This window comes from Protomyctophum bolini (assembly GCF_963924005.1).
Source record: "Protomyctophum bolini genome assembly, chromosome: 17".
Lineage (NCBI taxonomy): Eukaryota > Metazoa > Chordata > Actinopteri > Myctophiformes > Myctophidae > Protomyctophum > Protomyctophum bolini.
Window position 1 is genome coordinate 18,296,426 of NC_137878.1, and position 15,309 is coordinate 18,311,734.

At 41.9% G+C, this 15,309-nt stretch overlaps 2 protein-coding genes across 6 annotated transcripts in view; both read left to right on the forward strand.

The window, feature by feature from the left end:
• The first annotated feature begins 853 nt into the window (after positions 1–853).
• On the forward strand, positions 854–7,274 carry LOC308332142 (uncharacterized protein). 2 transcript variants are annotated; one of them, XM_080787794.1, is made up of 6 exons: positions 854–897; positions 1,984–2,523; positions 3,101–3,310; positions 3,675–3,790; positions 4,382–4,525; positions 4,913–7,274. In XM_080787794.1, the coding sequence occupies exons 2-6, from the start codon at positions 2,019–2,021 to the stop codon at positions 5,603–5,605; spliced, it is 1,668 nt and encodes a 555-aa protein (XP_080643920.1). In that variant the 5' UTR covers positions 854–897; positions 1,984–2,018; the 3' UTR covers positions 5,606–7,274. The 2 variants fall into 2 exon arrangements, with proteins under 2 accessions (XP_080643920.1, XP_080643921.1); XM_080787795.1 differs by lacking the exons at positions 854–897; positions 1,984–2,523 and adding an exon at positions 2,547–2,746.
• A 210-nt stretch (positions 7,275–7,484) lies between these two features.
• The window catches only part of kmt2ba (lysine (K)-specific methyltransferase 2Ba), a 41,072-nt gene continuing 33,247 nt past the window's right edge, over positions 7,485–15,309 (forward strand). For 3 of the 4 annotated variants that reach the window (XM_080788048.1, XM_080788049.1, XM_080788051.1), the window contains exons 1-4: positions 7,485–7,842; positions 12,249–13,650; positions 13,938–14,098; positions 15,118–15,204. In XM_080788048.1, coding sequence (XP_080644174.1) covers positions 7,537–7,842; positions 12,249–13,650; positions 13,938–14,098; positions 15,118–15,204 — 1,956 coding nt within the window. In that variant the 5' untranslated portion in view covers positions 7,485–7,536. The other variant, XM_080788050.1, reaches the window with a different exon arrangement.

Genomic DNA, 15,309 nt, shown 5'->3' on the forward strand with positions numbered 1-15,309 from the left:
TGTAAAGTTGTATTATGGGCAAAAGAAGAATTTTCACAAAACAGAAATTTTCATTGGCTCATAATAAAACCTAGCCAGCTAGGTTCCAGCCTGATTTGCTGCATTCCGCAGATCTGAAAATGTCACTGCGAAGTGGCTAAATAAAACCTTCATTTTTTTCACCCAGGATACCTCAGGATACATTTGAACTGATTTTCATATACTTAAAAATGTTGGGTGATCCAGAGGTCAGAGGTCAAAAGTAATTGCCGACGGTCAAACGGTTCATGAGCTATGCGCTTTCAAAGTTGTGCTATAACTAACGCCACCCTTTGGCAAATGGTCGTAGGTCTGGCTTCGCATCCTCACCGTTTGGCACGGCCCGAAAACCGACTGCACAGTTCAGTCAGAAATGCTATTTTTGGCAGAAGGAGAAGAAAATAACTGACAAAAACAATAAGGGACCCAGACCCTTCTGGACTGCTTGGTCCCTTAATGAAAAGGGATGTGTGGATCATTGACATCATTCACGGATTTGACATTAACACATAGTCGTTACTATAGGCCTACCACTCGTTAATGGGCTGGGTGCACCTTAAGTAAGGGGGCCCTGGTGCACTCGTTTAAGGACGCCTCTCCGACGATGTCGCGCGCTTTGTTTTGGACTAGGGCCAGGCCTGGGCGGCTGGGCCAGGCTTGCTCGTACAGGGGCGATTGATATATAATAATTCTATGATTCAGGGCGGGCGGCGGGTCTCTGCCATGGGTTGTTTTGGAACGTAGTTTTGGACTTCCCGTTTAAAATTGACAGCACCCACCCAGCCGGTGCTCTTAACTGTAACATAAACGAATGCACCCAATCTTTCCTGGGTCACGTGACTTGGGTAAAACGTCGACAGCGGCTTCATGCCTCAAATGGTAAGCAACTGATCATGTGTTTTGAAATTGATACACTATTTAATGTGATTTTTAGATCAAAATGCGTGGTGATTTATTACACTGCAACCTGAAATGAGCACCATGCAGGATTATGTGTGCTTTGCTGTTTACTTTTTTTTTTTTTATCACGGCAGCTCATGGGCCAGAGCCACTTCTTTGTGGAGTGTTTTTTTTCCTCCATTCTATGGAGCCAAGAACTGTTATAGCCATTATGTAATTAAATTGTAACAGTACATAACCTTATTGATTAATTGAACCTTATACATTTACATACTTGTAATTTGTTGTTGTCATGTAAAATAATAAATGAACATATGATTATGTAATAATGGCAGCGGTGGCCGAGTGGATTGCGGAGCGGTCTAGATACCGGAAGGTCGCCAGTTCGAATCAGCGATCCGACACGTTAAATTTACCACCGTTGAAGTGCCCTTGGACAAGGCATTGAACCTCTACCATGAAATGCTCCATGTGGGCCTTGCTGTAAACAAGTATCTGATGCTTAGTCGAGTTACCCTTGGTAAACTTGATTTACCAGAACGCATTTCTTCTCTTCTTCTTCTCGTCTAGTATTTTACTAGCCAAAAAGCTATCATATCCTAATTAGCGTACACCGGACAACGTTACTATAGACCTGTGGTTATCATAGCAGCACTGTCTGCAGTAGGCATGAAACAACAGACATTTTAAAGTTTAGCCTGGCTTGCATGATTGAGGGCAATAGCATAATGTATGAACCAAATAGATAAAAAGATAGCCTAGGCTTACGTATCAAGTAATAATAGTAGATTTAAAATATAGGCATTAAGAATCGTAAACATATATTTAAAATATAGGCATATCATGTATAATGTATAATCACCAGTAATATGGGCATATAGTGGATGTGGATATACTGTATTATGTGTACAGATTAGCAACAGTGGATTGTGTGAAGCTGTACACTACAGTGTCAGCCTAGCCAGATACACAGCCTTTTCTTCTGCAAGTCATTTCTGGACATTACCTTAATAGGAGTAGAAAACCATATTTGCTCATAGCCTGCATTGTTTTCTTAAATTACAGCTCTTCTCTGTTGAGCCATCCCTCATACGACCAGCATGGAACTGGTGGAGATAGAGCAAGTTGTTGTTGGGAGTGATGTCCACCAACAATTGTCCACCTCACCAGAGACTACGCCAGTAACGCTATTTAACGTCAAGTCGGAGCCTGTGATGGCAGAATATAATGTTAAATTGGAGCCTCTGATGCCAGGATATGACATCATACCGGAGCCTGTCACACCAGTATATAATGTTGCAACGGACCCGGTGAAACTAGAAAATAAAGTTATGATTAATATGATGGACACGGTGACAACAGAATATAATGTTTTGACGGACCCGGTGACACCAGAATATAATGTTTTGACGGACCCGGTGACACCAGAATATAATGTTTTGACGGACCCGGTGACACCAGAATATAATGTTTTGACGGACCCGGTGACACCAGAATATAATGTTTTGACGGACCCGGTGATGCCAGAATATAATGTTTTGACGGACCCGGCGATGCCAGAATATAGCGTTAAGTCAGAGCCTGTGACTCCTGCTCAGCAGACATGTAAGCACTCACACACCTAGCAGCATGTACAATACATACCATTTGTAAATTTCTTCTTTGTTTTTGAGTCTCCAATGCACAGCAATGTGTGTCTGTCTATCCGTCTGTATGTCCGCCTGAGTATAGGACCTTTGACCCCTGTCTGAGCAGGACCTTTTGACCCTGTAGCTGCTTAAGTCAACAACTGTGCTTGGCTCCAAGGCACCACACACACAGTCACTATGTATGTAACTATAACGTACAGTAACTATAACATTAAAAGTATAACTTTCCACCGCTCAGTTTGTACAGGTGCTATTTTGCAGCTAACAGAATTAGCTTGAAAGGGGCCATGTTAAATTATGTGAACTGCAGATACATTAGTCCAGCAACATGCTCCCTTTTTCTTGACCTTGTCAGTGGAATTGTATTGCAAGGGCTTGTATAGGGAACAACTTTGGTTACTGGTATTTCCTATTAGCTACTACTGATATCACAAACATTGCAACAGGAAATAAACGTGGACCCATTTATAAGTCTAGTGTGAAAATTAGTTCTAATAAGCTATATGAATGAGTGTCCATTATTTTGTTCACAGATCCACATGATAGCCTGCAGTGCGTCCAGTGTTTCATCACCTTCAGTGACCCCAAGACGAGGGAGAGACACATGAAAAAGAACCACAAGGAAGAGTACGAGCTGCTTCTACAACAGGAGCCTGTGGCACCAGAATATAATGTTACGACGGACCCGGTGACACCAGAATATAACGTTATATCTGAGCCTGTGTCTCCTGCTCAGCAGACCTGTAAGCACTCACCTAGCAGCATCCACGATTCCACATACCTTTTTCTTTCCGAACAATTACTGCTTTTGAACAGAAATGGCTTGAAACAATACAGGGGGCGAGTTAAATATTGTGACATGCAGATACATTAGTCCAGCAACCTGGCCCCATTTTGTTTTCCTTGACCTTGTCAGTGGTATTGTATTGTTAGGGAACAACTTTGGTCCACATTTATTTCCTGTCAGCTACTGATGTCACAAACACTGCAAAAGGAAATAAACGTGGATCTATTCAGAATGTTTATGTTGTCTAGTGTGAAAATGTTTATTAGTTGCCAAACTTGCCATCAGCTACAGTATATGCATGTGTATTATTTTGTTCACAGATACACATGATAGTCTGCAGTGCTTTCAGTGTTTCATCACCTTCAGTAACGCCAAGTCGAGGGAGAGACACATGAAAAAGAGCCACAAAGAAGAGTACAAGCTGTATCTTCAAAAGGTGCGGAAAATATGAGGAAAATCACACCTGTGTGAAGTGAAAGGGGCACTCATTATACATCATCATACATCATCTCTTGAACAACTGAATTTATGTGATTGGTTAACCGATTTGCTTGTCTATATATGACGTAAATTATCCTTTCATTGTCAATGGCAAATATGAGACGTGAGGGGACAAAAGCTGTATATAGAAGGGGCTAATGGCATGCACTCAGCACATAGGATCAGGAACACCCATCAGAAAGTTTGGCCTGTCAAATATTTCAATCACACAATATCATATGTGAATACAATTTAAATACAATTTAGAAACACATTAGTAATTGTTTTGCACACTGACAAACACAGTAATAAGTCCAAGATATAAGATATGTAAGATATTCTACCATTAAATAAAGTAAAAAACTTTAAAAAGTAGAAACTTCTTGGCCAAGTTACAACCATCTTATATAAAATTGACACTGAGTCTGAGAGTGCTGTCTTTTCACAAGTTTAGTGATTTCTACAATTTTTTTATTTAATAAGAAGAAAGAGTTCAGTTTCCTTATTTAAAGTTACTGTTTTCCTTTCTTTCTTTTCCATTCTACAGACTGACACAGTGTTCACATGCTATGCGTGTGACAGGAAGTTTTCAACATCTGAGAAGCTGTCTGAGCACTCAGCCTCTCACCGTACAGAAGATAAACCATTTCGCTGTTCCTACTGCCAGTCAACCTTCCAGACCTTCTCTGAGGTGAGAGCACAACACTGACACACAAAGCCAATTAGATTTGATTAATCGCATGAATAGATAGACTGAAGAAAAAATAATTTCAGAGTTGATCTAAAAATGTATATAGTATTATGTTTAGTTAAAAAATGTAGGAACATTTTTGTACGTATGAAATCTGAATCCAATTATTTACATTTCACATTTAAAAGGCACAAAATGTAAGAAATATTTTGTATCACAGTCATGAAATGCATTTTGTTAAAGCACACACACCTGTATTATTCTGAAATAAAAGATGAAAGACTTTCTTTGACATATAATGTCATGGAAAATGGTCTCCCAAAAATAGACAACCACCCTTTCTGGTTCCTTGTGTCATATATGTTTGTCTTTCTGTGTCATTTAAAGGTGATGTCACACCGGCGACTGGAATGTAGAGTGCGGGAGTATGTCTGCCAAGACTGTAACATGGTATTCCGCAGTATTACTGGGCGACGCAGACACCGCACCACAATGCACCTACAAAAAGTGGAAGAAGGCAAGGCCTACCGTTGCTGCAAATGCAACATCGGGTTCCTGACGGAGAAAGCACTTGTGCAGCATCAGGAGAACTTCGCTCACGACGAGACTTGTTGTGTCCCTCGCAGGAAACCTGGCCGTCCAACTCAAAAGTGCTTAGCTGACGATGAGACCTATCACCCCCCACACAGAAAACGTGGACGGCCCCCTAAGGTTGGTGTGGCTGGTGACAAGACCTGTCACATCAATCCTCCGCCCAGAAAACGCGGCCGCCCACCTAAGAACGCAGACGATAAAGTGACAGGCACCGATCAGAAAATCAAGGAAGCTAAAGAAGGAGCTGGGCCGGGGGAAGAAGAGGAAGGAAATATAGCAATGCTATGTGAACTAACTTCTGAGGAGCAGCAGAAGCAAGAAGAGCTCGAGATCCCATGTCCCGAGGATAATTGTGATGACGTGTTCCCATCTGTTGCAGCCCTCCGGGACCATAGGAAGGAGAGACATGGGCCTTCCCCTCACCCTCGCAAGGCTAACCTGGGCATGGATCAAAGTACACATGATGGCGAAGGCTCACAGCTTTGAGTGACACTGTGACCTCTGCCTCACCTTTTTGTCCATCAGAGCAAACAAACTACAGTACATGCTCACCAGAAGACCAATGAAGATAAAAGACTGGAGAAAAAACAGGAATAACCAGGTGCTCACCGGAGATATAAAAAGTTGTAAAAAGAGTAAAAAGGTCCTCACACGGATCAAACAGGATCAAGGCATAGACAAAGTTAAAAAGAGGAATAGCCTTCATTTCATTAAAAAGCAACAGCCAACATTTTTCGAACATAACTGGTGAAATGGTCGAAACATGTTGGCTGTTGCCTTTTAATTAAATAAAGCCTATTCCTCTTTTTAACTTTGAGTGCCCGGATCGTCGCTTTCTTTCTTTTTTTCTAAGATAAAAGACTTCTTAAAGAAATGTCAGTCAAGTCACTGTAATATGTTGGCATACAGTAGGTGGGATTTAACACAGAGGGACTTCAGTGAGTGGTTTTGAATTTTGCCTGGATTGACTGGATCATATTTTGGTCGAGAAAGTTACAAAACAATATTGGTGTATTTATGTATGCTTTCCATATTACGTCTAAGCTCCTTTGAACAATTGCCTTTTTATGTTATTTGCAGAGGTAAAGGTGAAATGGTGGCTAATGTGCCCTGCTCAAGTGTTTTGCATTAAACTGTACTATTTCGTTTTGTTTAATAAATTAGCAAGATGGTGGTTTAAATTAAAGTGTACCGTACAGTATAGGTGGTCATAACACTAACACTTACTTTATGCAAAATAAATCACTGATAGGAGTAGCTCCGTTTCTAACCACACTACGCTTTTACTCCGAGAAGTGGTTACATATCAGGAATATTGGTCGAACGGGGGTTGAGCTGTTAAGCAGTGGCGAAAACCCTTTTTGCAGCATCGTTTCCAAAAAGTAAATGCATCAGAACAGAGCTACAGATGATAAATTTAGGATTAGGCACATAACGTTTCATCCAAGCCAGACTTGGATGGTTAGAGCCGCGCGATTGCATACAAAGTCGTTGCAAGACGAGAATTGCCCGAACGGGTGTGGCGCGACCTGGTGCGGTACAAACGGGACGAACCGAGGCGAATATATATATTCAGGTCCAATTCCTCATGGGGGCCGAGATCCCTGGTCCAATTCCTCATGGGATGGGAAAGGAAAGGAAAGGAAAGGAAAGGAAAGGTACTATGTTTACCCAGGGTAACTGGACTAAGCTCAAGAACCTGTTTACAGCCAGGCCCTGCTCATAGAACATTTCATGGTAGAGGTTCAATGCCTTGTCCAAGGGCACTTCAGCGGTGGTAATTTTAACGTGCCGGTCCGGGGATACGAACTAGCGACCTTCCGATATCAAGAACCGCTCCGCAAACCGTTCGGCCACCGCTGCCTGCCCCCCGGCCCCCACAGACACTTAAATTCTACACTGCAGAATTTAATTTGTATAATCTGAGAATCTTAATTATTTATTTCCTTCCAAAAACGAAAATGGTTGCATTGAAATTAAACTGGTCGAATTCATCATAAATTTGTCAAAATGGTCTGTCTTTAAAATAAAAAATTTTCCCCCCCTAACATTAAGAACATTAAATGTGTTGACTGAGTAACAGTTATGATTAAAATGTTGCTCTCGAAGGTTTTTTTATTTTTATTAATACAAATACATAACTTGATGAGATTAATCCTTATCCCATCCAGCAGGTCAGGTGAAATACAATCGGAGACCGCAGGCGTTTTGTCAGCTGAAATCTATATTTTACAGTCTATGGCTGAAATATGCATCGAGAGAGAATAAAATGATGTGCCAAAAACTTCAGTTCCCATGATGCAACAGTACTTCCTTCTATCTCGCGCCTTAAGAGCTTTCCATCTTGCCTCATAGCGCAGCAGCAGCAGGCAGGCTGGAACGACCAACGCACCATCGTTGTTGTTGCAGAGTGAATAATGGCGGCATTGGGAGGCGGATTATCACCTCCCGCAAATGTCGAGGGTAAACGCGACCCACATTATAAGGCTCGTTTCCCTGGACGGCCACTATGGCCAGGGATATCTCGCTGTCGGCTGCGGACAGAGAAACGTTCGCGACGCGGAAGGTTGCCCACAGAAGGAGAGGCAGAAAGTGGAAGGCCGAGGCCCATAGACCACAGCCTCGCGCTGAGCGAAGACCCAAACCTGGAGCGCCTCCTCGGCGTGGCTGATAAGCATAGGCGCCAGAGAGAGCTGGGATTCGACTCAAGCGGGAGCGAAGAGGTGGGGAAGCAACGTTGCTTTGTCAGCAAACAAATATGGCACTATTTTCTTTCAGTCACCCATACCATGCACAAAAGACATTTCAACATGTTTTTCGTCATTTTGCAGGGATAGGTAAACTTGGTTTGTTTACCCACCCTGCACGATTTTGGGTAAATACTTACATACGTATTATGTGCAACCACACTAGCCACCATCAGGGTTTGCCCGATGTAAATGAATTCCTCCCAACACAAGTTATTAATGACACGCATACATGCAACGTTACTGCTGCTAGTTTACAATTACCAGTTCTGTCTCTTGAGTCTTGACAATTACCAGAGAAAGTTTTGTCACCGTTTCTGGAGGAGTTTTGTTTGCATGACATGGCCTTGGGGCGGAAGATTTGGCGATAGTTAACGTTAGCTGTCTTGGATACACGTTTGTTGTGTTGTTGTGTGCAAATCGTTTGAAATGCTCTGCAATGACGTGTTCTCACAAGTCACAACACTGCATTATGGAGTTCCCTTTAATGTCATCGTGGTAAACGCGCTGCCACCATGTCTGTCAATAGACGTTTAACGTACCATCTACGTTGCACCTGTCAGCTGACGCTCGATGTGCTGATATGGCATCCCAACATCGACATAAACACAAACGTTTTCAAAAGATTACAGCAGTGGGCAAGTATAAATTGAAATGAACCATACGTTGAACGAAGTAAACTTAAACGTAATTCTGTCTTTAGTTTGCTCGCAGCATAGCCAACATGTTTTGCTGCCAGCAATTTACTGTAATGGAAATATTTCATCTAGTCTTTAGTTTCAATAGCTCTGTGTATGGTTGTAACTATGTTTACAGTTGTGTGCATATGGATAATGTTTGCATTCAAGTGCTTCTTGTGTATGTTCCTGTATTGTAGATGCATTGTGGGCCTCAATACTTTATATGAGCTTGAATACATAACATAAGTATGTACTTCAACTGAAACCACAGTGGGTCTTAACGGCCACATTGGGGATTGATATTTAATTGGGTGCCCCCCCATGATGATGTTAACAAGAGGTCTATGTGTGACATGACATTTGAATCCTTCAGCGTGGACTGTTTTATTGTCAGAGGTTGATATTTAACCTATGGATGTTGGTAGATGTAAGAGCATACATTTACCTAATTTGGAGCGCTGCTAGATGGTTTTGTGAGAGGTGGCCACACTTTGAAGCAGTCTCTTTTGGATGTGAAGGTGGATATGACTCGTGAGATGAGTGGAAATCTATTTAGAATATATCAGCCTTTGGACTGTTGGGATGTGGGAGTAATTTGCAATGTCTAGGGCTTGGCTAGCTAGCTGCTTAAATAGTTGTCTTGGCTAGCTATAGCTGCTGCTTGAATAGAGATTCACAGAGATAGTTTGGCAGTGAGTTTGTTGTTTGTGATTTTACTGAATATTAAATGAGTGTTGGCTGAATGTGTAACATTAAAAATATATATGTGAGAGTTTGGTCTTAATTCCTATGTGGATTCACAGTTCATCAGCAGGACTGAATCTGATTCTCTTGATTGAGTAGGTTTAAATCCAAATCCAAGCTTATTTTTCTCCGTATTCTACTGATGCAACACTGTAGTAAGAGATGAAAGGTCCCCATGCATTTCCACAGCTGTACAGGGCAGACAGCAGACCCAAAGCCTATTATGTTGTGATGAGATTAGTGAGAATCAATTGAGATATTCTGCTGAGGTTTTTACTATTATTTGTAATGTTTGCAAGGGCTTAATGCATGAGCTATGTCTGTCTGCCTGTATCTTATTAGCAGTATTATGTAGGTTAAACAGGCTTTGTTTATTAGCCTATTGTAAAGTGATATGAATTTCTGAATGTATTAGATTGTTCTAAGCTAGCTGAATGAATTGAACACTTAATGTCTACCGTACCTACATAGTCATCCTAATCACATCACTATCACTGATCGTCTGTCAATATCTTCAAGGGCTCCAAAATATGATCATTCTAAAGATATTCTGAAAATATTATGTTATATGAAACCGATTTTGGCAATTTGCCCAGTGGACTGTTGAAGTCTGCTACAATTTGACATTACGATGGGCACTTCAAAACATTAATTGTAAGGGATGATGGCACAATATGTCTACAACCAGTCACCTTCAAAGCACAGATTTGGTGTGGTTTACAGGAAGTCTTGAATTCATATATATTTTCATATAATTTTGTTCCCACGTCTGGGGCACTACTGTCATAGACCATACCCTTCTGGACTTTGGGGTAAAAGTTCTCAGCATAATATCCTGGATTCCTGTAGTATTGTGTCACAAGCCAGAAATGTATATATAAATTATATATACAGTGATGTAAATAGGTTTTCAATGTAATGAATGCAGGGATGGTCTTTTAGATGAGTCCCAGGGACATATTGTATTGTCCCATTAGCATTAGTCCCACTTCAAAGACGTTAGGAGTCATATTTTGCCATTTTTACAAATTGCAGCAGTTAACTCCCATTTCATTCATTTTATATGATTATAATGTGGTTATATTCATGTAGAAAACAGAAGAAGAAATTATTATTATAACTAAAGCTAGCAAAATAAACTAGAATTAAAAACAGTACAGTAGTGCATCACGTGGATGCAGAGGTCGTTTATTGCGTCCCTTAACTATAAACCGCGTTTTGGGATGCAAAATGTACCCTATTTTAATCTCTGCATATATACAAGTGAATAACAAAAATCGTGTGCTGCTGTTTTTGCTTGTAAAATGTGTTATATTGATTTTGGCAACACAAAATCTTTCTCAAATGTAATAATAATACATAAATATCTGTGAACAAAACTAAACAAAAAGGGACCTCACAATATGTCCTATAACGTTGTAGATCTGCCATTTTTGAATAGCCAACACCCAACATATAAATGGATTAAGTGGTTACAATTATTGTGATGCTATGTTAAATACTTTGTCTGTGGACCCTACTTTGAGAACAACTGATTTCCAGTTACCTTTTTACCAGCTGCTATGCAATAGCAAGCTGAGTCTATCATCGATGTGCAAGCTAGTCGTCTAGTAGTCTAGTCCAGCTGGTTTTCTCATTGGCTGACGTCGCTGTGCTAGTCCAGTTGGCTTTCTCATTGGCTAAACCGCGATGCGCTGTTTCTCTCTGTGTGTGTGTGTGTGTGTGTGTGTGTGTGTGTGTGTGTAACCTCACGTCACCAGGCTTTCCACCTCGGAGGAAAGCCTCGTCTGTGTTCCAAAATCGCCGTGTGAACCGGTCTGGAGCGGATGGTAATTTATGTCATGTTGTAGTCTTGTTTTGTCTGACAGTAAACCACAAGGTGGAATAAGAATTCCGCCATTCATAGTACTGATTCCGCCTTGTGGTTTCCTGCCAGATAACTACAAATCATACATGGGCAACTGGCGGCCTGGGGGCCACATGCGGCCCCCACCTTCACTTAAAGGAGAATTCCATACTAAAAGGCTTTCTTACCTTTCTTTGTAGTTGTTACGTCCCAACCAAAGAGGTCCAGGTGTTATTTTGTGCAAAAGCTCCTTATTGGCTGTTTCCCCTACCATAAGCCCTAAATGAATTGCATTGAATTGAATGGGAATTGAATAGGGCTATGGGGTGTTGTGCTAATTCGCTTATTTCCATCGCTCAAAATTATAATTTCTTTGTATATATCCTCTCTTCATAATGTAAATAATATCCCAAGCGGCACACTTTACTACTTCTTTCGATGGAAATAAGCGAACTAGCATAACACCCCATAGTCCCATTGAATTCCCATTCAATGCAATGCAATTCATTGAGGGCTTATGGTAGGGAAAATAGCCAATAAGGAGTGGACCTGGACCTATTTTTTGGGGACGTAACGACTACAAAGAAAGGTAAGAAAGCATTCTAGCATGGACTTCTCCTTTAATGTGGCCCTCAGGTTAATATCGGAATACTGATATAATATTAGTTTCAGCTGTTAACAATTCTACAACATGCAAATACATTGAATTACTTCAGTCTAAATTAGTAGCTCAATGCTCAACACAAGTATAATCAAAGGCATTTGAAATTACATAAAATTTAATTTTTAGGATTCCAATTCAAAAAAAGAATTCAAGATTTAAATTCGAATAGCCCTATAGCAGATCTACAAGCTCAAAACCCATTTGAGCTTGTAGATCTGCTATTTTTTTGTTACGACAGCAATGTGGCCCCTCTGGAGTGAGTGTGGAACTATAGTGGCCTTTCCATCGTCAAAGTTGCCCACCCCTGCTACAAATCATTGACTTGACTACAACATGACGCGTGTTTGTGTGATGGCTGTTCTGTGCAATCGTACATAAGTAGTCATTCTAAATATTATATACACTATAGCAGCATAGACTTTCTGACATTTATCTGCACTTTCCGTAGGATGAAGATTTCACCGGATTCGGGACCACAACACTTCGTCCTCAAAGGAATTTAGGTAGTGCTCATCAGTTATCATCATCCAAGCAAACAAAGCCTCCCCCAGCTCCAGACCTCTCGCAAGGAACTAAGCCTTTGATTGGGAAAATAATCCAGAGAAGCAGCTCTAAATTACCAATTGTTGGCAAAATTGTCCGGAGGGTCCCCAAGCAGGACCATGATGTCCAAGAGAGTCCAGAAGAAGATGCATCATTGCCTCGGATAGCCATTAAGCAGCCCGGCCATCGGGTCAAACACACAAGGCAACAGGACTCGGGAGCTCCAAGTACAAAATCCAAGTTCTCTGTCAAGACAAAAGACCAAGTGGCTACAAGCTCTACCTCAGCTAGTGGCTCCAAACAGGGTAAGCTGGTGTGCACACTGACCACAGTTGTCAAAGGTAGAGGAAAGACTGGTGTCAAAGCTCCAGGTGAGGTGTCAGGAGATTTGGATGCCAACCTAGTCCAACTGAACAGGTCAAGGAGAAGCAGGAGGGGTGAACATGAAGACCCCAGAGGTGTCTCTCAGGTTGTCACTCTGTCTCCAGGATCTATGAACAAGCAGCAGTTCAGAAAGGTGTCCAGAGACAAGGGCACCTTCCTAAGTGTTGGAGCTGAGGCTGGTCCCCGAAGTGGCCAGGAAGCCATCAAGAAAAGACGGAAAGTAGTATTTGGGATCAGGAGGAAGTCTCCAAAAATGATTCCCCAAATGTCCCAAATGCCACAAAAGCAGCGCCGCACCAAGACCAAGCGCGTCTTTTACGCCTATGTGCCAGAGTTCATTCCAGGTGTGCATGTGCAGGAAGGAGGGGTGCAGCAGTTGCCAGATCAGAGCCTTGTCGCAGGGTCAGAGATCAGACCACAGAGTTCCTCCACACCTGTGACGAGCGGCAGGTCTTCCCGCATCATCAAGACCCCCAAGAGGTACCTGGATAAGGAAATGATAGCCTTTAAGTTTCCAAAGGGAAACGTATCAATGTGGTTGAAGAACGAAGGTAAAGATGGCACCCAGAGCATAGGTCAGGAGTCAAGCAACGTTGGCAGTTCGTTGCATTCAAAGACAACATCAAAGCTCGGTCCAAGCTCAAGCCACCTGGAGGTCTATAAGAAACTCAAGAGCCTGACATCTAAACTGGCAGAAAAGAAAAAAGACCAGCCTGATGGAGTGAAGGGTGACTATTACCAAGACGTCAGTCCGAGTTTGACCCATCCAGTCAGGAGGAAGAGACGAAGGTCCAAACTGACCATGGAGGAGATGGACTCACCTGGCGTTGTGAGGAAGCTAGCAGTACTGGTGAGGAGCCCTGTTGCTGGGTCGGTGTCAAGTGACATTGTGGAGGAGGGAGGAGCCGGTGAGGAAAATAAAGGTGAATACTTTGAACTTTACCCAATATGGGTTTAATATGTATATGCTTACTAGTACATGTATCATCATGTGTTTTGTGTTTGGCACTATCACCTTTTCAGCTAATTTGTAACTCGCCTATCACATCAAAGGACAGTTAGACCGGTCATGAATAATTGTGAATGTCTTAGTTATACCAACATTATTATTAGAAATCGCTTTTGTATACATAAATGCATACATACATGGCTTTTTTACTGTGAAAATGCTGATGGCCCTTAAAGAGGTTTGCTGGATTTGCATCACCAGGGCCAGATGTGGGGGAGGGTGGTAGAGTCGGGGTGGAGGTGAGTGTCCCCAGTCAGAGAGTTGGCCTCACTGGAGCCAACAAGAGGATGCTCCACCTGCTGAAGAGAGCCAAGGTCCAGCTTATCAAGATAGATCAACAGAAACAACACAAGTCATCACAGGTGGGATGCCAGAATGGTTGAGTGATGTTTAATAAGTACACTTCGAAATCTGTAGTGTAATTTAACTGAGTCTTAGAATGGACCCATATGTCTACACTTTAAATTAAATTAACTCTTAAAGCCCAAACCACACCAATGATTGGAGACGCAACTAAACTGTTTTAGCGTTTGTCGCATCGGTCTGATGTGTCCTGTTGCACGCCGACACAAGTGATTCAATGGGCTTCTATGCACACAGAATAACTCTTCCTTCCTACTTCCGGACCCCTTCTCTACTTCCTTCACAGGTGTTACCGATTATACTATTTAAGGCTGTTCCATTTAGTGTACAGTGGTTTATGTTTTTAATTTCAAGGACCTCCATAACTCTTGAGTGTACACTCTGAGTTACAGACCCGTGTGGAGCCATTTGGAACACACTTTGAGACCCACTGGTGTAGCGGAGTGTTTCCAGTGAGCCATGCACAATGGCAGCACCCTGACACTGTTTTACCAGAATGGAACAGTCTTTTCATTAGTATCATCAGTAACACCTGTGAAGGAAGTGGGGAAGGGGAAAAAAATAGCGTGCATACATAGAGCCCATTCAAAGGCATGAGACATCCAAGTTGTCCGTCCGTCTGTGTGTGTGTGTCAGTGTCACACTAGCTGGCTGTATGTGTGTGTGTACTGTGCATGCGTGTCTCTTTACATCAAGTCACAAAAAAAAGTTGTTGCTGTGGAAACACAGCAGTTTACGTTGCGTTGCAAAAATCATTGCTGTGGAAACAGATATTTGTTGCAGCTCGGAGTCATGCATGGCTAATCATTGGCATTTGGGTTATAGACACCTGATAAGAGCACAAAACAACTTATTTTGTTCAAGTTCAAATTGAGTCTTCTTTCACAATTCTCTCTTACATTGTGTGTAGTGGGCATCAAGTTGCCCCCCTCCCCCACACATGGCTTTACCATACAAACATAATGACATTTGTAATGTCATTCCATTTTAAACCTTTTTAACGATTTTATTCCATAAGCTGGGGTCCAGAGAATTGGGATTGCAGGCAGTTGGAAGGAGGCGGAGAAGGAGAGTTCGGCCATCAAGCAAAGAATACTGTCCTCAGGTAATGCATTTGACTGTTTCCATGCAGTGTGTTGTCATGCAGCTGTGTAGTATCTGTTGACTACATACTAATCGTGTGTGTGTGTGTGTGTGTGTGTGTGTGTGT